Source organism: Melanotaenia boesemani, chromosome 4 (assembly GCF_017639745.1).
Source record: "Melanotaenia boesemani isolate fMelBoe1 chromosome 4, fMelBoe1.pri, whole genome shotgun sequence".
Classification (NCBI taxonomy): domain Eukaryota; kingdom Metazoa; phylum Chordata; class Actinopteri; order Atheriniformes; family Melanotaeniidae; genus Melanotaenia; species Melanotaenia boesemani.
The window spans coordinates 4,430,519-4,457,814 of record NC_055685.1 but is presented as its reverse complement, the minus strand read 5'-3'; the positions used below and the strand labels follow the sequence as shown (position 1 = coordinate 4,457,814).

The window sequence follows — 27,296 nt, the reverse complement described above, 5'->3', positions numbered from 1 at the left end:
ACATATGGTATTTGAACAGCCACTGTTTGTTTAAAGGATGCACCAAGCCATAAATCAACTGAAATCTGAAACTTTGCAGCTGCTTCTGAGAGTCTCTGAGAGGAGAAAAAACTGTTGTCATAGTAACATTAACAATAAACTTTAGTTCTGTGTCACATTGGAATCAAGCACACACCACTCAGAGACACGCGTTTCCATGTAGGAACAACATACATTACAGGCACATACAGTTTAACTGTTTAAATCTTTATTGTATGGTATAATAGGTCTTAATTTCGAATACAGTAAATAGTATTGGCCGTTTAAGAGTCCTGTACATATCACTTAAAGTGCTACCAGTAGCAGCATAGACATATTGGTGCAAACACAGCATGGTTGAATCTACATAAAGCATAATGTCTTTTAACATACAAACACATGCAGTGTCTACCTAATGCATAGACATAAAGGGAGCGAAGCAAACAGCCATGAAGTCATTTATAGTCAGGACCATAACAGTTTCTACAACTCTCCACAAATGGCTCTGAAATATTGGAGAAACCAGCTCAGAGTTCAGCTCAGTGTGGCTAGTCTCCATCAGGATGCACAATACTTTATTTTCACCCACTTCCTCACAGGTACACAGACCAGTAAACTATGTTGAAGAAGAGGAAGGAGAAAGGGAAGAGGGCTCTGGAATAAAGATCAACACGCTTGGCAGCAGCTGGTATGACAGGTTTGGGTGGCGGGGGTTTCTTATTGGCTTTGTTCTGCGACTTGAGGCCTCCTGCAACCTCAACTGGTTTACCATAACAGTCGAAGTTGGACAGTTCAAAGTCTCGAGGCAAAGATCCCACGATGCTGAAGTCGTTGGAGCGAAGGTCCGACTTAGAGGTACAAACTTTCTTACAGCGATTTTCTACCACCTGTTAAAAGATAGGAGCTGATTTTATCATGTTAATGTGCAGAAAGTGATCATATGAATAACTAATCAAATTGATTTTCAAAAGTTAAAGATGGAACATTACTGATCAATTTTCTATCAACATTTGCCTCTTCAGGTGAGATTGTGTGGAGAGCTGTGTTCACCTGCAGAGTGTTGACATGTATCGGCGTCCCGCCCGTCCCGTTCACCGTGTTGTTGGATTTATTTGATGGCTTCTTTCCTTCTTTTTCTTTCAAAGCCTTTTCCTTCGTAGCCATTTTGGCTTTCTCCTCCTCGATCAGTTTAGGACTGTTCAGCATCACCTGTTGGGAGGATTAAGGCAGAGTTCACTTGTCGACACGGTTTTAACAGCAATTAAGTTACATAAGTGGAAGGAAGAGCTTTTTAAAAGCATTTGGTATTAATACTGTGACAGCAAGACATTTAGCTGAGCTGCAGAGACAGGAGGAGAATTAGCAGAACCACAGTTCGCTCTTTAACCAAATTCTGCCTTTGCAGTAACCAAAGGGAGGATACTGGATCCTCCTCCGGCTCAGTTGTTACCATCATCTGTCTAACTGGACATCCTCCTGTCTCCCAGCAGCAGATATCCAGACATTTTCTGCTGACAAAGCTCCTCCTATAAAGGCTGAACTGTGACAGTGATGTTCCTTCCTGACATATACACTCCTCCATTAATCTGACTACTGCTGAGTGTGCTGGCATTGTGAGTGACTAAGTTCCTTTCAGCTTTCTCTGATATTGAACATGTTTGTGGCCACTGAACAGTGTTGTCTATGTGTGTTTCAATAACCTAACTCCTTCCGGTAAGACTGTTTAATCTCTGACTTCTTCATCACACAACTCTCCAATAAACTCCCACATGTGTTTTCAGTTAAACCAATCCAGCAGTTAGTTCTAAATAGCCACAGCATGCTAATATCAGCTGTTTTAGACATTTGACATGTTGTAGAAAAACAGTAATAATCAGAAAAGAGATGCCTTTATAGAAAAATGTTTAATCTCAAAGAAATTACAAATACCATGCTCGCTTCAGCTCTCTGTCTCTGTATTCACCAATGTATTCATTGTTTTTACTCATCCAGAACCCGCCCTGCTAGTCTTTGAAATGCAAATTTAAATGTAAATTTATAGCCCTAATTCCTAAAAAAGTTGGGACACTGTATAAAATACAAATTAAAAACAGAACACAATGTTTTTTTAAATTCTCATCAACCCATTTTTTATTCCCAATAGAACATAAACAACATATCTGATGTTGAAACTGAGACATTTTAAAAGTTCATGGAAAATATGAGCTCATTTTGAATTTCATGGTGGCAAAACATCTATAAAAAGTTGGAACACAGGAAACTTTAGCATTAGATATTTTCATTTCATGATGATCCAGATGTTGTGTATTGGTGAAAGGTCTGGACTGCAGGCAGGCCAGTTCAGCAGTCAGACTCTTCTCCTGTGAAGCCATGCTGCTGTGATGGATGCAGGATGTGGTTCAGCATTGTCTTGCTGAAACCAGCAAGGTCTTCCCTGAAAGAGACGTTGTCTGGATGGGAGCAGATGTTGCTCTAAAACCTCTGTGTTCTTTTCAGCATTGATGGAGCTTCACAGATGTGGAAGCTGCCCACGCCATAGGCACTAATGCAGCCCCATCCCATCAGAGATGCAGCTTTTCACCTGTCCACTGATAACAAGCTGGATGCTCCCTCTCCTCTTTAGTCTGCAGACATGCTGTCCATGCTTTCCAGAAACTAGTTTACATTTTCATCCATCTGACCACAGAACAGTTTTCCACTTTTCTTCAGACCATTTTAAATGAACTTTAGTCCAATGAAGACAGCAGCATTTCTGGATCCTGTTCACATCTGGCTTCTTCTTTGCATGATGGAGCTTTAACCTGCATTTGAGGATTTCATGGTGAACTGTGTTCACAGACAGTGATGTCTGGAATTCTTCCTGTGTCCATGGAGTAATTTCCAGTGGAGAATCATGTCTGGTTTTAATGCAGTTCTGACCTTCAGCCTTGTCCCATGCACACAGGGATTCCTCCTAATTCTGTGAATCTTCTGATGATATGATTTGTACTCTATTTATTTTTCATTAAATTTTTTTAAACAAAATGGAGATATCAGGAAAGCAATGAAATAATGAGCAAGACAACATGTCAGTCTCATAAAAGATTTCAAGAAGAATTTTGTTTTATATTTTACAAGATTTGTGAACGTTGGCCATTAAATACAAAATAAGCTCATAATTTCCCACTTCTTTGGAGATGGGGTTATGCAGTTCTGATGAAAAAAAAACCCTTATGTCCTTTATATATGAAATTTTTTAATTCTTTTATCCAGCTAAATTTTTAGTATTAAGTCTTGGAGCCCTTTTGTAAACATGACTTCCAGTCACTACTGCTTCTTCAGCAGCCCCAGCTCCTGTGGAGAGATGGCTGAATGTTATCTACATGTGCTAGAGGAACTGACCTGCACCACAGCGTACTCCACCAGGGATGAAAAGCCAAAAAGCAGACAGGCAATGAGCCAGATATCTATGGCCTTCACATATGAGACCTTTGGGAGCTCTGAAGCCAAGGACATACTTTCACTGGACAGAGAGAGAACTGATAAAATACCTAGAAAAGGGCAGATATCAACATTAACATTCATTTTTAGCAAGTCTGTGATTATTTGCAGATCATTCAGATTTGTAAAAAACAGAAAAAGGAAGTGAGGTGATCTAACGGGGACATGTTGGCAGTGATGTTTATACAGTTTATATGCTCGGCAGGCTGTGTGAAAACATGGCTTTCAGCCTGCAGTGGAAGTCATGTGACGACTTCCTTCTTGTGATTATAACATCCTATCCGTCCTAACTAGAGCACGTTGAAGGGAACTCTCACGTGGAATAAGGTTAGTGATGGTTCATTTACATTAAATGTGACAGTATGAAGTGACCAGGTGTGTCTGGGGAAGTGGGTATAATCTGAGTTCATAGCTACAATTTCCACTGGAGCTGCTTTATCAGCACAAAACAAAACCAACAGGTGGAGTTAGGATCATTAGAAAATTAACACAGAGCCACAGGGGAGCCACATTTATAACCAAATTTATGAATTGTGTTTTTTTTTTTCTCCTTTTAGAAATAGAATTTGAAAATATGTTTACAAATCACAGTATTTAATAATGGATTAATACTTCATTAAGCAATTCCTCTTTAATATTTCAATTAAAAATGTTTAATTACAAAACACTTTGAATTTTTTTTTTTTGTATAAATTATTATTGAATTTGAAATTATATTTAGAAATGTATATTTTTACTTCACAATTAATTACTCATGATGAAAATGCTGCATTGCTTTTCAAAGACCCTCCTGGTCCTCTATAGTTTGGACGGATAAACCCGTGTCTCTGTAAGCATTTTCAGCAGCTTTGTGAGGTCGTTTGAGGTTTTCATCAGCTTAGTTTCGCTCTGATGTGCAGATTTTCATGTCCCTTCAGGCTTTGCTTCATGGATTCAGAAATGAGCTTCACATAAATGTGTGAAAAGCTGATATCCGGTCAGATGTTAATGTCTGTGGTCCCAGAGTTCTTCGGTAGGTCAACTGGATCACTAACAGGACCTGCAGCCTTCAGCTTAGATTATAATCACGTGATTATCAGCAGCAGGCATCTTAAATGTTCAGCCATTAATGGTCCCCTCACCCTCGTCATGTTTTAGCCCCTCCTGACAAGACATTAGCAGAGGAGGTGAGGATGAAGGATGGTGAGACGGGAGTCAAGGTGACCGCCATTTAACCAAAAGAGATATTTTTTATTCAGTGTCACTTTAAAGCTAATTTTTCAAATCTGACACAGACTCATCCTCACACCCGATGGTTTCCAACCTCTTTTCCTCAAAGGCCCCGTTAATGCAACTACCAAAAAAAACGAGACCCCTCCATGCTGAATCCATGCTTGGCATTATGCTTTTATTTGCTAGCTTCTTGCCACAAATGATTCTTTCTGTCCGAGTCCTGGGATGAATCATCTTCACTGTGTCATTTCTCAGAGATGATTGTTTAATGAAAGAAATTGTCTCTGGACAAAATCTGTCCTCTAGTGTCCAAACCAGCAAGACAAAATCCTCCCAGTCCATGGCTCACAGAGGTTCTAAGGAATAACGGAGCCGGACTCAGGGTTGCAGAAAGAAAGTGGCGCAGATCAAAAGAGCACACTGACTTGTCTGAGTACCAGCAAAAACTTGAAACTTTAACATCCAGCCAAAAGGCGGCCAAGAGAGCCTTTTATCAGAACAAGATCCGCAATGCTCCCAACACACGACAACTGTTCATGGTGTTTAACTCTCTTCTATCTCCACCACCTGCTCAGCCTCCCACTGTACTGACTGCAGAAATGTTTGCTTCCTACTTCACTGAAAAGGTCGCTACCATCAGTAACCAATTCACTGAGCCTGACCAACTCAGCCTTAATTAATCATATAATTCGGAATAGATCTTATAAGTCAGAATTTCCAAGTTATTTTTTAAACAGCTCTGATGCTACAGTGGACAACATAAAAAGTATTGTGGATGAGTTCAATGACTACTTTGTGGGTATTGGAACTACTTTGGCGAACAAAATTGATGTGCCTGATGATAAAAAAGATTTGTTTGAAAATATGATTAATGGTAATATCAGTTCTATGTTCCTTTATGGGGTACATGAAAATGATATAATTGAAATTGTCAGAAAATTTCAAAACAAAACATCAACTGATATAAATTCCATTGACATGGTAATTATTAAAGAAGTAATTGATTTTATTGTAAGACCTTTGACTTATATATGTAATCTGTCTTTTCAAAGAGGTGTTTTTCCAAATAATATGAAATTAGCAAAGATAATACCAATATTTAAAAATGGAGATAAGCACTACATGGATAATTATAGACCGGTGTCCCTTCTTCCTCAATTTTCAAAAATATTAGAGAAATTGTTTGTAAAACAATTGGATCTTTACATTAGTAAATATGAATCATTGAGTGAACACCAGTATGGATTTAGGGAAAATAGAACTACTACATATGCAGTAATGGAGATGGTAGAAGAAGTAACAAAGGCAGTTGAAAATGATGAGTGTTCTATTGGTGTTTTTATTGACCTACAGAAGGCTTTTGATACTATAGATCACAGCCAATTATTGAGAAAATTGGAGAAGTATGGAATAAGAGGTATAGCTTACTCTTGGCTGGAAAGTTACTTGGATAATAGACAACAATGTGTGCAAATTAATGAGACTGTGTCAGGATTTAGGAAGGTCACCTGTGGGGTACCCCAGGGATCGGTGATTGGTCCAAAACTTTTCTTATTATATATTAATGATGTCTGAAATGTTACTGAAAGGTTAAAATTTGTTATGTTCGCAGATGATACAAATTTATTTTGCTCTGGAAAAAATTTAAAGGAACTTTTGTATGCTGTTGAAAGGGAGCTAGAAATACTCAAAACTTGGTTTGATGTTAATAAATTGTCTCTCAATATTAAGAAAACTAAATTCATGGTTTTTGGAAATCAAAAAGGAATTGATGGGAAATTAAATTAAAAATCTGTGATGTTGAAATTGAAAGAGTTTTTCAGATAAAATTTTTAGGGGTTGTGATTGATCATAAATTAACATGGAAAAAACATATTGATTATATTAAAGGAAAGATTTCAAAGTCAATAGCAATCCTCTATAAATCTAGGGATATATTAAATTATAAGGCCTTGCAAATAATATGTTGTTCACTTATACTTCCTTATATATCTTATTATGTGGAATTGTGGGGGTCGACTTTTAAAATGACTATAAATTCAATAGTCATACTACAAAAACGAGCTATACGTATTATTAACAGGGCTGGTTACTATGATCACACTAATCCAATGTTTATAAAATCACATGTTATGAAATTTAAGGATTTGGTATATTATAAAATAATGCAAATCATGTTTAGAGCTAAAACAAAGTCACTCCCCGACGCTGTACAAAGGTTTTTTTCAATACAGGAGTGCAAATATGATTTGAGAGATGTTTGTAAGTTTGCTGTACAAAAAGCTAAAAAGGGGATTAAAAGGAGATGTATTTCGATTGTTGGGGTTAAATTATGGAACAATGCTAATAAAAATGTTAGAGGGTGTGAATCGCTTTTGGTTTTCAAAAGAATGGTTTATAAATTTTTGAGTGTTACAATTGTGAATGATTTTGTATTTTGGTATTATGTTTACTTTTGGAGGGTGGCTTAAATTGAAAAGAAAGTAGGACAGGCATATATAAGCATTATACTTCAGCCTGTGCCTTTTCAGTCACTACCTAATGTTAAGACTGTTGACTAGTTTATATTGTCTAGAATGTTTATATTTATTGTATTGTGTGTGATGACTGAATAAATACTACTACTACTACTACTACTACTACCTTACCAAACCAGCTACTGGTGCCTCACTCTTTTCGCTCTGTAAATGAGGACGGAGTCTCTAAACTTCTAGTCAGCTCAAAACCCACAACCTGTCCTCTTGATCCTGTTCCCTCAGACATCCTGCAGAGCATTTTACCCACAATCAAAACTGCAGTAACCCATATTATCAACTCCTCTCTTAAATCCGGTGTCTCTCCCTCTGCCTTCAAGCAAGCTCGGGTTACCCCACTGTTGAAAAAACCCACACTCAACCCAGCCCAGGTTGAAAACTACCGGTCGGTCTCACTGCTTCCATTCATGTCTTAACTACTAGAGCGTGCCGTCTTCAGTCAGGTCTCACAGTTCCTCCAAGACAAAAACCTGTTTGATCCATATCAATCTGGCTATAGGCAAGGCCACACACTAAATCTGTCCAAGACTGAGCTTATTGTCGTTCCAGCCAATCCTTCTTTACCACCACAGATAAGCGTACAGCTCGACTATCACGCTTGTGCCTACGTCTTCTACCAGGTTTCATGGTAGACAACCAGCTGACCTTTAAGGACCATGTTGCCTCGGTTGCTCGATCTTGCTGATTTGCTCTCTACAACATCAGGAGGATCAGACCCTACCAGACTGAACACACGGCCCAGCTCCTGGTCCAGGCTCTGGTCATTTCATGCATTGACTACTGCAACTCCTTACTGGCTGGCCTGCCTGCATGTTCAGTTAAACCTCTGCAGATGATCCAGAACGCAGCAGCACTTCTGGTTTTTAACCAGCCCAAAAGAGCTCATGTCACTCTGCTGCTAATCGCTCTTCACTGGCTTCCAATTGCAGCACATCAAATTCAAAGCTCTGCTTCTGGCTTACAAAACAATAACCCAAACAGCTCCTGTCTACCTTCACTCCTTAATCCAGAGCTACACTTCCTCTCGACAGTTACGCTCTGCCAGTAAAAGATGCCCAGTGCTCCCACCACAAGGTGGCGCAAAATCAGTAGCTAGACTCTTCTCCTCTGTTATTCCCCGGTGGTGGAACGATGTACCAAACTCTGTCTGATCCGCAGAGTCCTTATCCACTTTTAAGAGCAAGCTAAAGACTTAGTTGTTTAAGGAGCATTTCCGCACTTAGCTTAACTCTTCTACTCAACAGAATGAATTAGAAAGATTTGTCCAGCTCTTTGGCTCAACTCAGCTGCATGCACTTATGCCCAAGATGATACTGTGTGATGAAATCGTGATCTTGTATTTAAACAAAATGACTTAAAAACAAACAAACAAAAAAAAAAACTACAAAGAACTTAAAAAAAAAAAAAAAATTATACACACTGCCTCTAGCACTACATGACAGCACCTGGGTCCAACCGGACTCAAAGCAGTCTGACTATCACTTAATTATGATGTCCCATCTTGTTTGAATTGTGTTGTTCTTACTCTCAAATGTAAGTCGAGATCTGTTCCTCCTGTGAGAACTGTTCCTTCTTCTAAACACAGAGGAACCATATCTGGTAGTAAACTTCCGTGTGCCAGATGTTTTTTCCCCTGACCAGCTATGATCCAGAGGTAACCTCTTCGTCTGAGTGCGTTACTGGTTAATACATGCTTCTGTATGCTTCATGGTGGTCACATATGTATACTGGTACTGTGAAGTAAACGAAAGAAGCCGAACTGCGTTGTTGAGAATAAGGCGGCGGTGAATAAAGTTAACCTTCAACTTCAGAAGTGAGTTCTTTGTGTGTAACAGAGTGAACACTCTGTGATCGGATGAAATGCTTTCATCTGTGTTGTCGAGGCTTTCTGAGATACAGCTGCTACCGTTGTTGCAATACATGGAGAAATTGAGATGCTAGAATGTGCTATACATTAGAATGAGATACACGATTCCAACGTTAGCTGGCAGCAATTCTTACACAATTTCCATTTAAAGAAAATAGAAAAGTGTATCATCTCGGTTGAGGCTCTGTGTGTCAAACTATCTGCAGAAGGAAAAAAAGCCTTCTCCTGCATGAAGCAGCATCTGGGTTTCTTTCTCTCTTTCTTTTATTAGTAAACATCAGTCAGTGTGAAAACTGTGCTCAGTGTGTTTTACGTGTGTTGAATGATACTGTCTGTAAACAGCTGGATGTTGCAGGTGAAGATAACACAGCATGTGAATGTGTGTGTACTCACCCAACGGTACTCTTGCAGCTGAGGCATCGGGGTTGATCCAGAACGATAACCAGGACAAAACAACAATCAGCAGAGTTGGAGCATAAACTCCCATCATGTAGAAACCAACCTGCCGACGCAATGTGAAAATCACCTCCACACAGGTGTAGTATCCTAAGAACAGAGAGGTGTAGAACGGGTCATTGTGTGAGTATCTGTTTAACATCCTAATTCCTGGACATTTCCCCCACCAGACTGCTCTCTCTGTACTTTAAAACATTCAATGGGTGGTATTTCTATATAATGGCTTCACTGAATTTACTGTATGTGTGATCATAAAAAGATACTTTAATAGGCAGAGAGCAAGATTTTTACAGTATAATTTTAATAGGATTGTCTTTGGACTTTTTCATGGTCTTTGATAGAATGAAGTAAAATATAAAACCTTTATTAATTCTGAGTCAACGTAATTGAAAGTTTCTGACCTGTTCCTTGGTAGTACTTTGTGCAGTTTCCATATTTTATGTCCTCTTGTTTGATGTCAAACTGTGGAAGAGCAATCTCATCCATTTGGACTGGGTCTGACTGCCACATGAACACCAGATCACTGGTGGTGTAGCCAACTGAAACAATGAATTCATATTGTTAATCCATATGTTTAGCTTTATGATAACAGCTGTTTGGAACAGATGCATTATTTCTGCACGGCTGCAGAGACTCATGAAAACTTCTTTGGTAATATTTGACATGACCTCATGAACACTTTGTTTTGGTTAAACTTCACCTTGCAGCTGTGTGTGTTTTGTTTTTTGTTTGAATCTTGACTCTGACTTCTTATGGACTGCACCTACATGTGCAGCTAAGCTGAGCTGCCATTTTAGCCCTGAAGGCTCCCCTCCTATACAATACATGGGTGGCTGTTCATCTGTTCAATTACTTATTTCCAGCATTTATCTGTAGTTTTTTTCTTTCTTTAATTTTTCTTTACATATGGTAATATACAACATGCCTGTTATCGTCAGGGAATGGCACCGCTATCTGCAGTAGGATGTACACATGTGGACAAAATTTTTGGTACCCTTTGGTTAATGAACGAAAAACTCACAATGGTGACAGAAATAACTTGAATCGGACAAAAGTAATAATAAACAAAAATTCTATTAAATTTAACCAGACATTGCTTTTCAACCATGCTTCAACTGAATTATTTAAAAATAAACTCATGAAACAGACAAATTATTGCAAAAATAACAATCAGCAAACTTAAAAACAAATACAGGATGCAGAGGGCAGCACATGCAACTCCAGGCTTTCTAAAAAGCGGAGTAAAAAGCCAGATGAATCCAAACCAAAAATAAAGGCTTTCTTTTTAAGAGATGATCTTAGTCGTATGACAAGATGGAAAAATACTGTAACTCCAAAAAGTAAAAAGCAGAAATGTCTGCTAACTGACACAATGAAGAATCTGCACCAGAAGTTCCTCGTAGAAAATGAAGTTCAGAACATGAAGACCAGATATCACACAACTGTTTCTGCACCCTAAGACCATTTTGGGTTGTGGCTTAACAGAAGCTGATCGTGAAACCTGTCAGTGCAGAACTCATTAGAACCTACAATTCATGGCCAATACCCTATAAAGCCACAGTCTCTCAGCAACATAAAACCTTGAGGAAATGGACAATGCAACTATGTATAATCCAAAATCAAAACTCTGTGTGCATATGGTGAGTGTAAAGAGTGTGCTACCACAACCCATACAATGCTGAAACCTCCTACAAACAGAGAGCTATCCTTAAGCTAGTGGTCTCTGGAAGACAGTGTCAAAGTTGTGAAGAAAACAGAAGATGCATATGCAAGTGAATTCCATGACAGGCTGTTTAGATTTAGGCAGCACGTATTTAATATACAATGGCAGTAGGGGGCCTACTGACAGCTAAGGGAAAACTTAAAGACAAGTGAATGTCTTTTACATGTAGATTTCAGTGAGAACTACTTCTGTAAGTATTCTCAAGAAATTCAGTCAGTCCATTTTGGAGGGTCACATCAACAAGCAACCTTACATACTGGGGTGCTGTAAACTGCAGCTGAACAGTCACCAGTGACTTTCTGCTCCAGCTCACCCTCAAGGCAGCATGACCTCCCAGCTATCTGGGCCCACCTGGACCCTGTGTTGAAAATGGTGAGAGATACCCAGAAATCAGTTGTCTCCATGTATTCAGTGACGGCCCAGCACCGCAGTATAGACAGAAAGGCAACTTTTACCTTCTGGAGCAGCCTTTAAAAAACTACTTCAAAGAAATCAACTGAAACTTCTTTAAGGCCAGTCATGGGAAAGGGGCTCCAGATGGTGTTGAGAGTACCCTCAAAAGGTCAGCTGACAACACTGGAGGGGATATCCCCAATGCAGAGGCCATGTCCAAACAGCTGAAAAACACAGGGACTTCAGTGGAACTTTTTTTACGAAAGAAGAAGTTTAGAGGAAAGTCCAAGAAATTAGAAAAGTGGCCCCACTTGTTCCAGTCAAAGGGACATTAAAAATTCACCAAGTTATCAGTCTCTCTCCAGGAACAATTATATACTGGAACATAACTTGTCTTTGCCAGGCAGAGAAAGGGTGCTGTGACCTGATGGAAGTAAGCCTGGGAGAAGAGGCAGGCCTGTGTCGTAACGACAAACCATTACAGCCTGACGTTATCAAGCCAGAACATATTGGGCAATGGTGCATTGTTAACTACGATGAGGAACCTTATCCTTATCCAGGAATCTTCTTGGATGTTGAAGATGGCATTAGAGTGAAATGTATGTATAAAAATGGAGTCAATAAATTCTACTGGCCAAATGATTAAATAAGGAACATTTTAAGTCTTTAAAGCTTTAAAAATCACCCTGACTATGCATTCAGAACACGTGTCCAACAGGGTGTTTTGGATCATGTAACATGCCAAAATTTTAGTCAAACTGCAAGCTTGACAAATATAATTTTTTTGTAGTTTAATAAGCCTGCTTTCAGATTATATGAAACATCCTTGCAAAATTAAATTTTTTTAAAAGAAAATCAATGCTTAAATGTTAATGAATTGAAGGAATGACACTGCTAAAAGAAGTCGTTACTGTATTATCGTGTATTTCTGTGCTTACAGCTCTCCAGCTGCATCTTACACAGCTGTGTGTCCATCGGGAAGAGTGTAAGATCCAGGGGACAAGACAGCGTCACTGAAAGTCTACAAAGAGAAAAGACACACACACACACACACACACACACACACACACACACACACACACACACACACACACACACACACACACACACACACACACACACACACAGGTCAACAGAAGAATGAAAACATAGCTGTGTAAAAGATTAATGCTTGGGGACTTCAATAATTTAATATGTATTTTTCTGATTAATATATATTTTTCATCTAAAAACTGTCTGGCAGGGATCCACTGTGACTATCTAGACTTTCAGAAAAACACAGACTCCCTCCCTGTTTGTACGTTACCAGCATATTAACAGTATATTAGTGTAGAGAATATGTAAAACTAAAAACGTAGAAAGTCAAGACTTTAAATATCAATGAGTCACTACAACATTACTCTCGTGTGAAGTGATGTAACACATACATTAAAAGTCTGATGTTTGTTTTCATTTAATTGCTAGAAACTAGTTTGATAGTAAATAAATCTCCTGATAATAAGGTTAGAATCAGAAAGTTATCTTTGACTTTCATTTCCAAACTTCTGAGGGAACAAAATGGTTTAATGTGACAACAGGAACAGACATCATCCCAACAATTAACTGCAGGATTTCAGTGAAGAAGTGTATGGGATCTATTTATATGAACAAATAACAGTACATAAGGGGATATTTAAAGGGATATTTAAGATTTCCTTAAATATCATACCTCATGCTGATTAAGACATCTCCATTCCTGAATATAAAGAGGAGAATGTTGTCCTGTGTTACATCATGAAAGTTTGCGTTCTTCTCGTTAGCAAAGAAAAGATCTGGTTTCCACAAACACTGGAACATCTTGGGGTCAACAGTTAATGCTTCACTTTTAAAGTCAGTTGGAAGACGTAGCCGAGGGTCATTCCATCTCTGACGAAGAAATATGTTCACTCTGTAGTCCTGTAGCCAAACACAAAAGCATCAGCAATCCTCAACACATTTTTATCACTTGTGTACATTCAGCTGCCATATGGAGCTCTGTCATGTTCCAAGTTTAAACAGAAAAATGTGACACTATGAAGATGTTACAGATGTAGGACTAGCCTTTTTGCCATGAGAAATGTGAAGACCCTTATAATAAAAGTATGAAAAACCTTGGGCACAGAACAATAGGTCATTCACCCGACAGTGGGAATATGGGAAATGCAGTATTATGTGTTTCACTGAGGAACATGTCCCAGATTCCAACACTACTGTACTCAGTTTTCCCACTCTACATCAGCTGTGCCCAAGTCCCATCCTCGAGATCTACTATCCTGCTACTTTTAGATGTAATCTTTCTCCAACACACCTGAATCAAATGAATGCCTCGTTACCAGGCCTCTGCATAGATGAATACCATGTGGATGAGGGGATTCAGCCATTGGATTCAGGTGGTTTGAAGAAGGGATGCATCTAAAAACTGCAGGATAGTAGATCTCGAGGACCGGACTTGGGCTCCCCTGCTCTACATGCATACATGTTTTCCCCTAATTTGGCAGATTAGATAATCCATCTTTTATCCTCACTTTATCCTGTTCAGGGTCTCAGTGGGTCTGGAGCCTGTATCAGACTACAGGGTTGATATTTCTCACCTCCACACCCACTGTTTATCATCAATGTGTGACCAGCATTACTGTAAGGAGGTGGTCATAGGACCCTGAAGACTCACAGTTTTCAGTGGTCTTCTGGGTTTTTCCTCTTTTCTGCAGGGGAGCTTTGAAGCCATAAACTGGAATTATACCATGATGAACCACATCAAGGTGAAGCCAATGCTTTGACTGAGTCTGCAACATGAAGCTTCAGCTTCTGGAGAAAAAAGCAGGAGACCAAACCCCAACAGAATAACATGAGGGACATGAGGTCAGAAAGATCTCGTGCTTCAAGGTGAAGCGGTCTCTGACTGACGAAAGCTGTGGCAAGTGAACAAAGAGGAGCAGGCATTGTGGAGAAGTAGTTTATTCTCTTCTCTTCTCTTCTCTTCTCTTCTCTTCTCTTCTCTTCTCTTCTCTTCTCTTCTCTTCTCTTCTCTCCAAAGTGACTTACATTTGAGGATAAGAACAACACAAGCAAGAACTCAAACAGGATGGGACGTCATTATTAAGTGGCAGTCAGATTGCTGTGAGTGGACACAGGTGCTGTTGTAGTGCAGTGCATTTTTTCCCTTCCCTATAACAGTCAGTTGTTTAATTACGAGATCACAATTTCATCACACAATATCATCTTGGGCGTAAGTGCACGCAGCTTATTCAGTGCTGGGTTGAGCCAAAGAGCTGGACAAATCTTTCTAACTCATTCTGTTGAGTAGAAGAGTTAAGCTAAGTGCGGAAATTCTCCTTAAACTACTAAGTCTTTAGCTTGCTTTTAAAAGTGGATAAGGAGTCTGCGGATCGGACAGAGGTTGGTAGATCATTCCACCACTGGGAAACAACAGAGGAAAAGATTGTAGCCACTGATGTGGCGCCACCTTGTGGTGGGAGCACTAGGCGTTTTTCGCTGGCAGAACATAACTGTCGAGAGGGAGTGTAGCTCTGGATTAAGGAGTGAAGGTAGACCGGAGTCGTCTGGGTTATTGTTTTGTAAAACAGAAGCAGGCCTTTGAATTTGATGTGCTGCAACTGGAAGCCAGTGAACAGCGATTAGCAGCAGAGTGACATGAGCTCTTTTGGGCTGGTTGAAGACCAGACGTGCTGCTGCAATCTGGATCATCTGCAGAGGTTTAACTGAACATGCAGGCAGGCCAGCCAGTAAGGAGTTGCAGTAGTCAATGCATGAAATGACCAGAGCCTGGACCAGGAGCTAGGCCATGTGTTCAGTCAGGTAGGGTCTGATCCTCTTGATGCTGTAGAGCGCAAATTGGCAGGATCGAGCAACCGAGGCAAAATTGTCCTTAAAGGTCAGCTGGTTGTCTACCATGACACCAAGATTCCTGGTAGAAGACGTAGGCACAAGCGTGATAGAGTCAAGCTGCACACCTAATCTGTGTTGGTAAGGAAGGATCTGCTGGACAAACAATAAGCTTGGTCTTCGACAGATTTAGCTGAAGGTGGCGATCCTTCATCCATGATTTATTATTTATTTAGAACATTTCAGAGCTCCATACAGCTACTCCCACTTCAATTACACAAGCTTTTATTTAATTTCCAGGAAGATGAAAGATTTGGCTCAGAAAACTATCTAAATGAACTTAAAATACTTTAAAAAACAAAGATAGCATCAAACGTGTCTGTGGTGGGTGCATCACCATGGTCGTCTCCTGGATGGATCCAAAGCTGTTAATGAAGATGTTCACCTTGGACTCAACAGGTATACCTGGAACACATCAGTCAGTGTGACACAGGGTGGGCAGGTTCTATGGGTCTCATTATCAGGATAACAATTCATTTGTCATAGTAAAATAAAAAAATTAATTAATTAATCAAAAAAAAGCTTTCCCCCCCTCTAAAGCATTCTCACTCTTAACTTGTCACATACTGATACTGAGTCAACTACAGTTTTCATATGGTACCCTTCAAATTTCCATTTTTCAACATGCAGATTTTACCAAGTGTGTAATGCCACATTCATTAAGTGTGTTGCCATAGTGACATTGAATAAGTTGCTGGAGAAGACCACAGGAAGCTTTACATGATCTGTGTCACTTATTTGGCTGTCAGCTCAACACAATGATGTTTTATCCACATGTAAGGTGTCCACATTTTACAACTTCTTTGTTTTTCTCCAGCCAGAGCCGCATATTGCAGCTTTTGTGGTCATTAATAACGTTATAAATGTTCCTTAATGGCCTGGATAATGTCAAAGTTGTTTAATTAGCTAAGCAGTGTGCATTTAGCCTCACAGGCTTGATTTTATGTTTATTTGAAAATTGAATGGTTAATAAAGTTTAGTACAACATTATCTGTCATTCTGCTTTAATCCTGAAGAGTCTCCGATTATAAATTAGGCTGATGTTGTCACCATGCTTTAAAAAATGTCCTTAGTGTTTCAGTCCGTTCCAACTGAATTTAAAGTTTCTGTGGCTGATGTCTGACCTCAAAAGTCACAACTGTCCAACAGTGGACGGTCGTTTCTCGTTTTTTACACTTATCACTTTTACACATCTATTCTAGATGTATAAACCGCAGCATTACCTTGAAAGTTGGGTCTTATTCTTGGGTCATAACTGACCATCAGACGGTTCAAAATGTTGGAGGTGGAGTTTTCTGGAACCTGGGCCAAGTCTTCTGGTGACAGCTGTCTGTTGGACAAGAAAGAAACATAAAACATTCATACCTCATGCTTTCAGTTTTCTAAACCTTAATTGTTAAAAGACAAGATGACAGGAGAGGTTACAAATACCAAACCCCTGCGACCCAGTTTACAGATTTTAGGATCACTGGATGAGCAGCAGGCTGATGTGAGTGAGATGAAGAGATAATAAAACATAAAAAAACATACCAGTTAAAAGTTTGGACACAACTGCCCATTAAATTTGAGTTAGTATGTGTGTCCAGCCGTTTGATTGGTGCTGTATTTAATCTAGAGCTTTATTACCACATACTGAGTCAGAGGAGTGTATCGTTTCCTGTAATATTTCAGATGGAAAATGTTACCAGTTACTCTGCCTAGCTGCATAGCTGCCTCTGATGCTAGCTTGGTTTTTTATTACTCCATAAATAGAATGATTTCTAATCAAACAAAGAAAAGATCTGATGGAGACACGAAGTTCCTAGTCTGAGGAAATTATGACTCTGAGCTGCAACAACTGAAAACAGACGTGAAGGTGATGAAGAGGAGGCAAGAGACAGAGAGTGATGAGGCAACAAATAAAAAGTACAAACTGTACAAAACGAACACGGGAAATTTCAAGAAAATTAGTGTTTATTTGTCCACTATGAATCCAACCCTTTATGTTTACTTATCAAAGTTACGTAAAAAATGTGTTGTTATATAAACTGTCATGGTTCGTCTGATAAGGATCAGACGTCCCAGCTTTCCTGAATGCACCCTCTTTCCCCACACTGATTGTTGATGCGCTTCACCTGTACAGCGCTCTTTAAATACCTGCCTGTGACAGCTTCTCTCCGCCAGATCGTCTTGGTTCTTCCCTGCACGTATCCAGCCTTTAATTCTGCCTGCCTGCCGTTTGACCTTGTTATTCTGGACCTGGATTTTCGTCTCTGCCTGCCCCCTGTCTGGTAACGCTGATTTGTTTGTTATTGGATTCTTGGATTACTGACCTCAGGACCGTACACTGGATTTGGATTCTGGATCACGGACTTATCTTCTCTGCCTTGACGGAGATTTTCAGAAGCCCCGCTTCTGTCATTTGGATTCCCTGACCCCGCCAAGTTATTCCCTCACTAACCTGTTCTCTACTCAGCAGTTATCAACCCACCCAGCGGACTCCTTGCTGAATCTTCCGGTCCTGCTTTTTCCGTTCTCCCCGACAACCCAACTACACCTGGTACGTGGAGTAACATTATCCCACATCATTGCCACTGACTTTCTGCCTACTTACCCCTGTTCTCATACCCCACAGAAGAGCTGACCGTGCGAGACCGGATTGAACACCATTGCACATTCTTATTGTCCAATAAACCACTTTTTACCCAATCTCTGGAGCTCTGATACTTTGAGTCCTATCTGTGGGTTTGTGACAATAAACAGGGATCACCACATCCGGCTGACCTGTAGGTGTTCAATGTTTCCCTGCTCCAGCACACCTGACTCTAATTAAATGGATCCAACAGCCTATAAAGTTCTGCACAATGACTTATTCATTTAAGTCAGGTATGCTGGAGCAGGGAAACACTGAAAACCTGCTGGACACTGACCCAAAAGGCTCGGATGTGGTGATTCCTGTCGTATAAGCCATGATGAGCTTTGATTAGTCAAACAGTTTTCCATCTCAGAGGAAATCACATCTAAATTTTTTTCTTACCGTTGAATGCTCGGATCTTAATGTGCCTTTGAGGTTTCATGATCTAGTACAAACTATTTTTTCCCATTTTTTGTCCTTTTCCAAACTTATTTAAAACTAATTCCAGGAATCAAATAAAAAAAAAAGAACAAAAACAAATTAATTCTAAATTTCTGCATTTTTTGTTGTCTCTTTAATTGAATATATTTTTTAAATAATCAACAAATCCTCCCATCCTTTTCATAAAAAACAAACAAAAAAAAACAAAACAAAAACAAATCCGTACATTATTCCAGTGGTAATATTTACTCACGATGGACAGACCACTTGTTTTCCTTTCTTCCCCTTCTTTGTGGATTTTCCTTCTTTGGCTGTGGCAGACTGCCAACAACAGAAGAGCAATAACAGCAAAATCACTGACCTCAAACCAGCAGCCATGGTGCCTGAAACAGAAATAAATACCCAGCTTAACTCACATCACATCACACACACAGATTCAGCAATAATTTTCTGTTCTCAGCAGGTTTTAGTTCTATTAGAGCTGATTCTCTAATGTGTTGTAAAATGGTTTAGGTTGACTGAGGACAGGAGGAGCCTCTTCAGCTCACCCATCAGCAGCCAGAAAGAAATACACTCAGTGGCCACTTTATTAGGTTTATTAAGTATGTTCAATTTATTTGAACAAAAATATTTCATCAGCCTATCACATGACAGCAACTCAATACTGCTGAAGTTCAAACTGAGCATCACAATGAGGAAGAAAGAGAATTTAAGTGACTGAACGTGGCATGGTTGTTGGTCTGAGTATTTACTGGAATTTCCACATACAACCATCTCCAGGGTTTACAGAGAATGGTCTGAAGAAGAGAAAATATCCAGCAAGCAGCAGTTGTCTGGACCAGAATGTCTGGTTGATATCCTTAATGACACAGAAATCAGAAGACACTTTATCTTTTAATCCATAATCATTCATTCTAGCATCAAAATACAATGACATATAATCAGATTCTGATAAATATGATTATTTTCAGTATTGTTCTTCAATTTTACATATATACGTACTACCTGTATTCCTTTCATTATACTCATTAGTTACCACAAAGTCAGACATGAAATAATTAGTCAAATATAAAATTGATCCTGTCACAACTTTCTATTAGACATCAGACATTAATTAAAGCTAAAATGATCCCAATGAGACGATGAATCACAGCTCAAAGTATTTTATGAACCATCCCAATGACCCTGCTGCATTAATGTTTGTTGATTGTGGCAGAGACCCCCGGACCACTCTGTATATGACTCTTATCACTTTCATTGTCAGACACTTACTGACCCTTTGTGCTCTGTGGATTTCGGTAGTGACACTCTCATGAGGACAGAAACCCTCCTTAATGGAAACAAGATGATCACTCACAATTATTTAGTTCATTTCTCTCTAAAGGGACAAACAGACACAAAAACATGCCCCTCCAGAACTTAATGGAGACACCAGATCTTCACACTTTTGTCATCAGTAAATAGATTAAGAGAAAGACTTGGTGGACAGGAACCACCTCAGGAGAGCCTGCTGACCCGACTCATCAGCAGAGAAATTCAGATACCGCTGGAAAGATTATATAACTGTGTAATTACACTAATGTAGTCTCTGCCTGTTATGTTTAATGACTCCATCCATGCTTGGCTGAACTTTCTGAGTGGAGTTAAAGAGTCTGAACAGCCACTTTATCAACGTTTCATAGAAAAAAATTCATACCTACATCCATAAACTGCAGCAGAAACATAATTAGCATCGTTCTTTCGGCACTGAGACAATGTCATCATTTTTCATTAACTCTGATACAAAGGAACTTAGCACAAAAAGTCAGTAAAGTAAATTAGTATTTTGTAGCTTATTTCTTTGTTGTAACATTTCTTAGCAATAAATCGTATGCCACTGGAAAGTCTGTAATTTCCCTTTTAAAGGGAGACACATTTATAAGGAAAATACATTTGTGGGATGAGCAGCAGAGTTGAGTCTGTGGGCCGTGCCCATAGAAAAAATGTACCAAATCTCCTCTGGCAATGCCAAAAAGCTTATTCTGCCTGAGCGTTTGAGCTTCTTTTACTCCACCTGCTGACAATCTGGCACCTGATTGCAGCACCTGTGAGCATGAACCTGTTACAGTGGTCAGCTGAATTGCAGGATCAATGTGTTGAAAAGTCATAGTGAAGGTTATGCTGATTGCTGCACAGACAGGAGACAGCTTTTAGTGGGGGTAATTTAATGGTGTGGGGCAGCGTCTCCCTCACTAGGGAAGTTAGGCTGGTAATTATTGGAGAAAATCTCAATGCAGACAGATGTGGAGATTCTGCAACCAGTAGTGACCCCATACCTCCACAGTCTGGGACCAAACTCCATCCTCATGCTCACCCCCACAGAGCGAAGCTTATCAGACATTACCTCCAGAATTTGAGGGTGGAGGGGATGTAATGGCTTCCTGACTTTGTCATGGGAAATATCTCAATAAAACCTTTGATGAGAAATTCAGAAAGCTCCAGCTGTCTTTGAAGCATCTTTATGTTCCAACTAGAAAACAAGCTCAACAGAATACAAGCGTTTGCAGAGGATGTTTACAACTCATTCTTCCTCCAAACATGTTTTTACTCTGCTAAAGGTCTCGGCCCATAACCTTTCAGCCAGTCCCTGGTAGCGTTGAATGCCTGGACTGTACATGCATGAAAACAGTTTATAGTAGTCTAACTTTCACCTCATTAAGAATAAAGCTGGAATCAGGCCATAGCCTAAACCAGTGATTCGCAAACTTTTTTCAACACTGTATCCCCTGTAGAATAATGTTTCTGCCCAGCAAACCAGAGGTACCAGTTGACAGTTCAGTTCCAGGGACACATACTTAATCTGATCTCCAGTGGGTTGGACCAGTAAAATAACATAAATTATGAAAACTTCTTTCTTTTAGTACAAAGAAGTACAAGTTCCATATCAAGATGTTTATATTTAAAGAGATAAACTTTTAGAAAATAGAAAAGTTTTAAAAATATTTTGACTCAGTTTGTCATTTACACAGTTTTGTTGTTTATTTGTTTACACATTTTATTTATGGTGGTGGTAAACACTGCAGCCTCACAGCAAGAAGGTCGCTGGTTCAGGCCTTGGCTGGGGTGGGGTTTCGAACAGTGGCCTTTCTGTGTAAAGTTTGCATGTTCTTCCCATGAATGCATGGGTTCTCTCTGGGTACTCCGGCCGACATGCATGTTAGGTTAATTGGTCACTCTAAATTCTCCCTATGAGTAAGTGTGAATGGTTGTTTGGCTCTTTCTGTGTTGGCCCTGCGATGGACTGGTGACCTGTACAAGGTGTACCTACGTCTCACCTGTTAAAATGCTGGGATAGGCTCCGGTTTACCCGTAATGGAAAAAGCAGTATAGATAATGAATGCATTGTTTTACTTAAAAAAAATTATATATTAATTGGAGGCTTTGTAATTAATCTTGATAAATCACATTTTAATGGCATATTAAATATTAAATGGCTGAATCATGTCAATACAAACTAAAGTCAGATCTACAGTATTAGGCAAGAAAGATATAAAAGACAGAACAAGCTATACTCCTTTAATTAACATTATTAAAACATTTAATTTCAAAGCCTTTCAAGACCCCCAAGGACACTTTACAACATAAAAACAAAAACATATAAAAGCAATCAGGAATAAAACAAAGTGCACTAATGATAATGAAAAAAAAAAACAAAAAACAAATAAAAAAAAAAACAAACAGAAATGGATAAATGGCAGAGTAAATCTGCAGTTTGGTGGTTACTATAATAAATATATACACGTAGATGCCGCATTCGGGCTTGTTAGGCATATCAACACGGCCGCCATCTTGGACCAGGGTTGCAGACCCGGTCAGATCAGTCCGACTGTGTATGTGAAACCATAATACCAGATTTTTGTGCTGCATACGGATGTTCCTGTGAAAGAAACCCCATAACCAAGATAAGAGAGATAACATTTTACAAGTAAGAAGTGATTTTATATTATTTAACTGTTATGAACTTGTTGAATTTGACGTATTTCTTAAGCTAACAGAAATGAAACCGGCTTGTATCAGGACAAGAAAATAAAAAATGTTTTTGTCAGTAAGATGATGATGACAGTAAAATGGTTTAAGTGGCATTTGGCAATCAGCCACTTCATATAATTGTGCTAAGTAGGTCATGACAACATTATCTATTTATTCAGTTTCATGGCGCTAACATGAAGTTTAACTGCTGACCTGTAGCTACAGAAGAACTAAGTACTGAGCGATGTTCAGATGGATTTGTTTTGTATGTTTCCAGAAGATAAATGTAGGAGGCAGCATGGGTAGCAGCACTCAGGAGGAAAGAGTTTGCACCGAAGGACTCTTTCAGTCGTCTGCAGCCTCATTTTAACCCAGAGGACTTTGACAGAACTGGGCAGTCAACTGGTTTAAAGGAAGAAGTGATACCATCCATTTTTAATTTTCCTGACCATCTTTGCAAAGTTAGTGTCATGACATGTAATCCTAATATTTCACCTACACACTATAACTAACACTATAACTAACACTATAAAACACTAACACTATAAAATACACTATTAGAAATGATTCCTTTTGAATGAACCCTTCAGTACTTGTACAAATTTCAGGTCTTGAATTCTATGTTTATTTTCTTTTCTTTGATGTTGTGTTAAAAACGTCTGTTTTATACTGGTGTTGTGTACTTTGTTACTTTTATCAGGTTCATTATTTGTTGGGCTTGTCACATCAGAGGTAAATGTGGGTTCTTTATTTTGTTTGAAAATGACAAGAAGAACAGATATAACTTTAACTGAGGTATTTCGTTTTAGGGGTATTTTTGTAAATTTTTAATTTAGGCAATCCTTTTTTTTAACGCATTCCTTTATTTTTATTTATTTATATTTTATATTATTCATATTATAAATATAATATAACTCCATATGGCATCATCATTATTATTTCTCTGAGTACTGCAGAAAAAAATTCAGTCTGCATGTAAGTGTGTGTCTGCGTATGTGAAAGTATATGATATAAAATAATTAAAGTAATAATAAAAATAATAATCTGTTGTATTATAAATATGTGTGACTTTTCTAATAAATCAAGCCGATTAAAAATCGTATGAAAATTCAGCGAGTTATGGTGATTTTAATTGTTGATAGACCTCTGCCTCTGTTGACTAATGCAGTAAGTAGACGTGGCCTAAGATGGCGGCCGTGTCGATGCAGGATGATCTAAGGGAGTGGGATGGGGTGGTGATGTGGATGGTATTGGACAGATACGGAGGAGTGAGGTTATGAATGGCCTTGAAGGTATAGAAGAGCAGTTTGAACTAGATATGGTGCAATACTGGTAGCCAGTGGAGTTGCTGTAGGATGGGTGTGATGTGGTGATGTGAAGGGGATTTAGTGATGATCCAGGCAGCTGAGTTCTGGACCAGTTGAAGCTTATGATGGCTCTTTTGAGGAAGGCCAGACAGGAGAGAGTTGCAGTCATCAATGCGTGACGTGATGAGACTGTTAACAAGGATAGCAGCAGCATGGGGGTGAGGGAGGGGCGGAGTAGATTGATGCTTTGTAGATGGAAATATGCAGACTGAGTAATGTTATTGATGTGAGATTGAAATGACAATGTACTGTTGAGGATGACACCCAGACTATTAACCTGGGGGGAAGTGGAGACTGTGGAGTCGGCGATGGTTACAGAGAAACTGTTTACTTTGGATAACATAGATTTTGTTCCAACTAGAAAAAAATTCTGTTTTATTATTGTTTAGTTTCAGGAAGTTTGAGGTGAACCAGATTTCAGCGAAGCTGACGGTGGTGTTAGCATGTTAGCCGACCGGGCTAGGCTGACTAATGCTTGGCGATCAACACCCCGGTCAGGGTTTCTGTGAGGGCAACGATTAGTGGACCAGAAGGATTTTATTGATTAAGAGTTGTCATGAGAGAAATTCCTGCAGGACCCATGATGGATGTATCTACGGCGAGTAGGAAAGGCGATGTCCGGTTGATGATGGAGCACTGGCGGTGGAGGTTCAGGCAGGCACCAGTGGAGCCAGCGAAGCTCAGTGGCTGTATATCAGAATGAGCCTGTCAGAGGATGCTGTCAGAGCGAGAGAAACGTCCAAATAAGAGCAAACCAAATAGAGAGCTTGACGATGCACATCGTGACAACAAACAGCCAGGTGAGTCGGTAAAGCTGGGTGCTGAGTTCCAACAGGTGAGTTGAAGTGTAGCGACAAACACGGAAGCGACACCTGGCACGGCGCTTATCCAGAGAAATATTGCTTATCTACAGATGAAAGGTTGTTCTGGTCCAAATAAATGCAAAGCAACATAGTCCATTCAAACCAAAAAGCCAATAAACTTAAAAATAAAAAGTATTGGTGAGCAGCGGCAGCAAATCACACTAGCATTCACTCAAACGGAAACCCATTCCCCCTGGAGTGTCCCCAAGTACCCCAAAGGATACAAGTACCCCCATCTGAGAAACACTGCCCTAGACTGACCTTTGCCAGGAGTCAGACTGGAGTCTTCACAATCATAGGATATGAGTATCTCATATTTATATCTTATAATATAATATTTAATCAATATTAAGATGAAGGTATGTAAAAAAAGGATCAGAGTGAACATTTCCAACTACCTCGACCTCAGTGAAAACTTGTAGGGTCAGCTAGTGCATAATGTTTGTACCAGAGTGACCAACACAACCACTGGTGACTGACTGGTGACAAAGGCTAGTTGAAAAATGGGATACAATCCTACAGAGTGGCCAGCAGGAGGAGGAGGTACCAGGATGTTGTGGCTGTGTCCAATTCTTCCTCACGATACTGAGGCCCTTGTCTGTTAAATGAATTTGGTTTTGATATATGCCATTGGCTCTGATTTTTTTTTTGATTGATTGTTGTGATATCTGTTTTCTGTCTGTGTCGTCTGTGGCTACAAAATAAATTTCCTTCTGGGGACAATAAATGATTTTAATTAAATTGAAAAATTGTTAAACTGGAAATATCTGTTGTTTTTTCAATCATCCAATCCAAAAACCAACAAACAAACGTCAATAACATAATCAGCTGTTTGGCATTGATACAGAAGATGTGAAGAGTTTTTTCAAGGGCATATGCTTGTTCTGCAACTGGACCTGCACACTTTGCAGTCATTGAGTGGGCCATGAACTCCTCTGGATACCAAAGTATTCTAGAATCAAACATGAGGCCACTTGTCTGACAGCTCAAGCTTGGTAAAATAGACTCATTCAACAGGACAATGATCCCAAACACAACAGCAGATCTACAACAGAATCAAGTCTCAGTTTGATTGAAATGCTGTGGTGGGACCTTCTGAGAGCTGCAGAAGCCAAAACTGCAATGGAGCAAAATTCCTCCACAACGATGTGAGAAATTACTGACATTGTCCAGAAAATATTTATTTCAACCTACTGATGCTAAAGAAGCTTCTACAATCTACTGGATCATGAGGTAGACGCATTTTCATGCTGTATCTGACTTTTAGCTTCTGTTCAATGAACAATGATGGTGTGTGATCTGTCATGTTGTTCACCTGAGGCTGGAGGTACTGGATTTTACCACCTAGTGAGGACCAGATGAGTTTATTATGTCCTGATATGTAAAACCGCATGAATGATCCTGTTGAACATGAAAACAGTGGCTTTGCAAGGCAGGTATAGAATTATTTTTCCACATTAGAATGTCTATTAATGTTTTGTTTGCACAAATTATTGTAGATGATTGTTTTGCTTGTGTAGTTCAGAAAACATTAATTATAGTCATTATTAGGAGTATTGGAGAAAAACATATGTTCATCCAACTACATAAAAAAGTCTATGTTGTCTTTCTCTGACATTATTATTGATTTTATCATTATATCTTATATTTTTAAAATAAATCTATAATAATATTAATAATAGGATAAAAATATATAGAGCAATTATTATATGACAGCGTATTTAGAAAATATAATAGATGGTGACAGAATGTTCAGTTTCTCCATCCCAGCCCGGTTAATGTTCACGCTGCTCGTCTGTCCTGCTGGAAGATAATTTACGAGCCGAATCATTCAGGAAGAAATGTTCATGGGACGGGGGAAGCGGCAGAAGGCAGTAGAGTGTGCGGGAGGGGGTGGGTACTGCGGCGCTGGGTTACACTGACAAGATGCAATGACACAGCTCTCCAATGCCGTTAAAGTCCCCCCCCCCCCCACACACACACACACGCTGATTTTTGTCGGACTGCAGGATAACTGTATAAACTCATGTACATGCAGCGTTCTGCAGATTCAGGTTCACAACGAGCTCGTTCACGTTCAGGAGGGACAGATAGCAGCAAATTGCCTGGAGGAACAATGATCCGGCTCTCTGTTTCCCTCTCTATCCCATGAACACAGTCTCCTCCACAACTGCTGCTGCCGAAACAAGACAGAAAAACACACCCAGCATCTTTCTGCTTCTTACCTTTCATGGGCAGAGTCATGGAGTATCCTGCATCCCAGGAATTCAGTTGTTGGTCAGTGTGATGCTGCTGTGGTCAGACTCCCCGTCCTCTCTCTGCTGCGCTGTCCCGTGTGTGTGTTCGTGTGTGTGTTGGTCTATCTGCACTGCTGATCCACTCTGTTCCAAGTTCCTCTG

General features: G+C 39.5%; 1 protein-coding gene across 3 annotated transcripts; it reads right to left on the bottom strand.

Moving 5' to 3' along the window:
* Positions 1-27,296, bottom strand: LOC121638357 (glycine receptor subunit beta-like). Of its 3 annotated transcripts, XM_041983090.1 has the most exons (11): positions 27,123-27,296; positions 18,913-19,042; positions 16,828-16,934; positions 15,942-16,009; positions 13,392-13,618; positions 12,622-12,704; positions 9,969-10,106; positions 9,505-9,657; positions 3,400-3,548; positions 1,069-1,227; positions 1-905 (listed from the first exon to the last, which is right to left on the bottom strand). In XM_041983090.1, exons 1-11 carry the CDS (start codon positions 27,139-27,141, stop codon positions 612-614), a joined length of 1,527 nt encoding a protein of 508 aa, XP_041839024.1. In that variant the 5' UTR covers positions 27,142-27,296; the 3' UTR covers positions 1-611. The 3 variants fall into 3 exon arrangements, with proteins under 3 accessions (XP_041839024.1, XP_041839025.1, XP_041839026.1); XM_041983091.1 differs by lacking the exon at positions 27,123-27,296 and having other exon boundaries at positions 16,828-16,930; positions 18,913-18,934; XM_041983092.1 differs by lacking the exons at positions 1-905; positions 1,069-1,227 and having other exon boundaries at positions 3,404-3,520.

Bases quoted from the DNA above. Each gene is read 5' to 3' on its own strand.
- LOC121638357 (XM_041983090.1), bottom strand. The intron at 1,228-3,399 runs GTCAGTTCCTCT...TCCTCCCAACAG, and splicing joins TGGAGTACGCTGTGGTGCAG to GTGATGCTGAACAGTCCTAA. The intron at 906-1,068 runs GTGAACACAGCT...ATCTTTTAACAG, and splicing joins TACATGTCAACACTCTGCAG to GTGGTAGAAAATCGCTGTAA.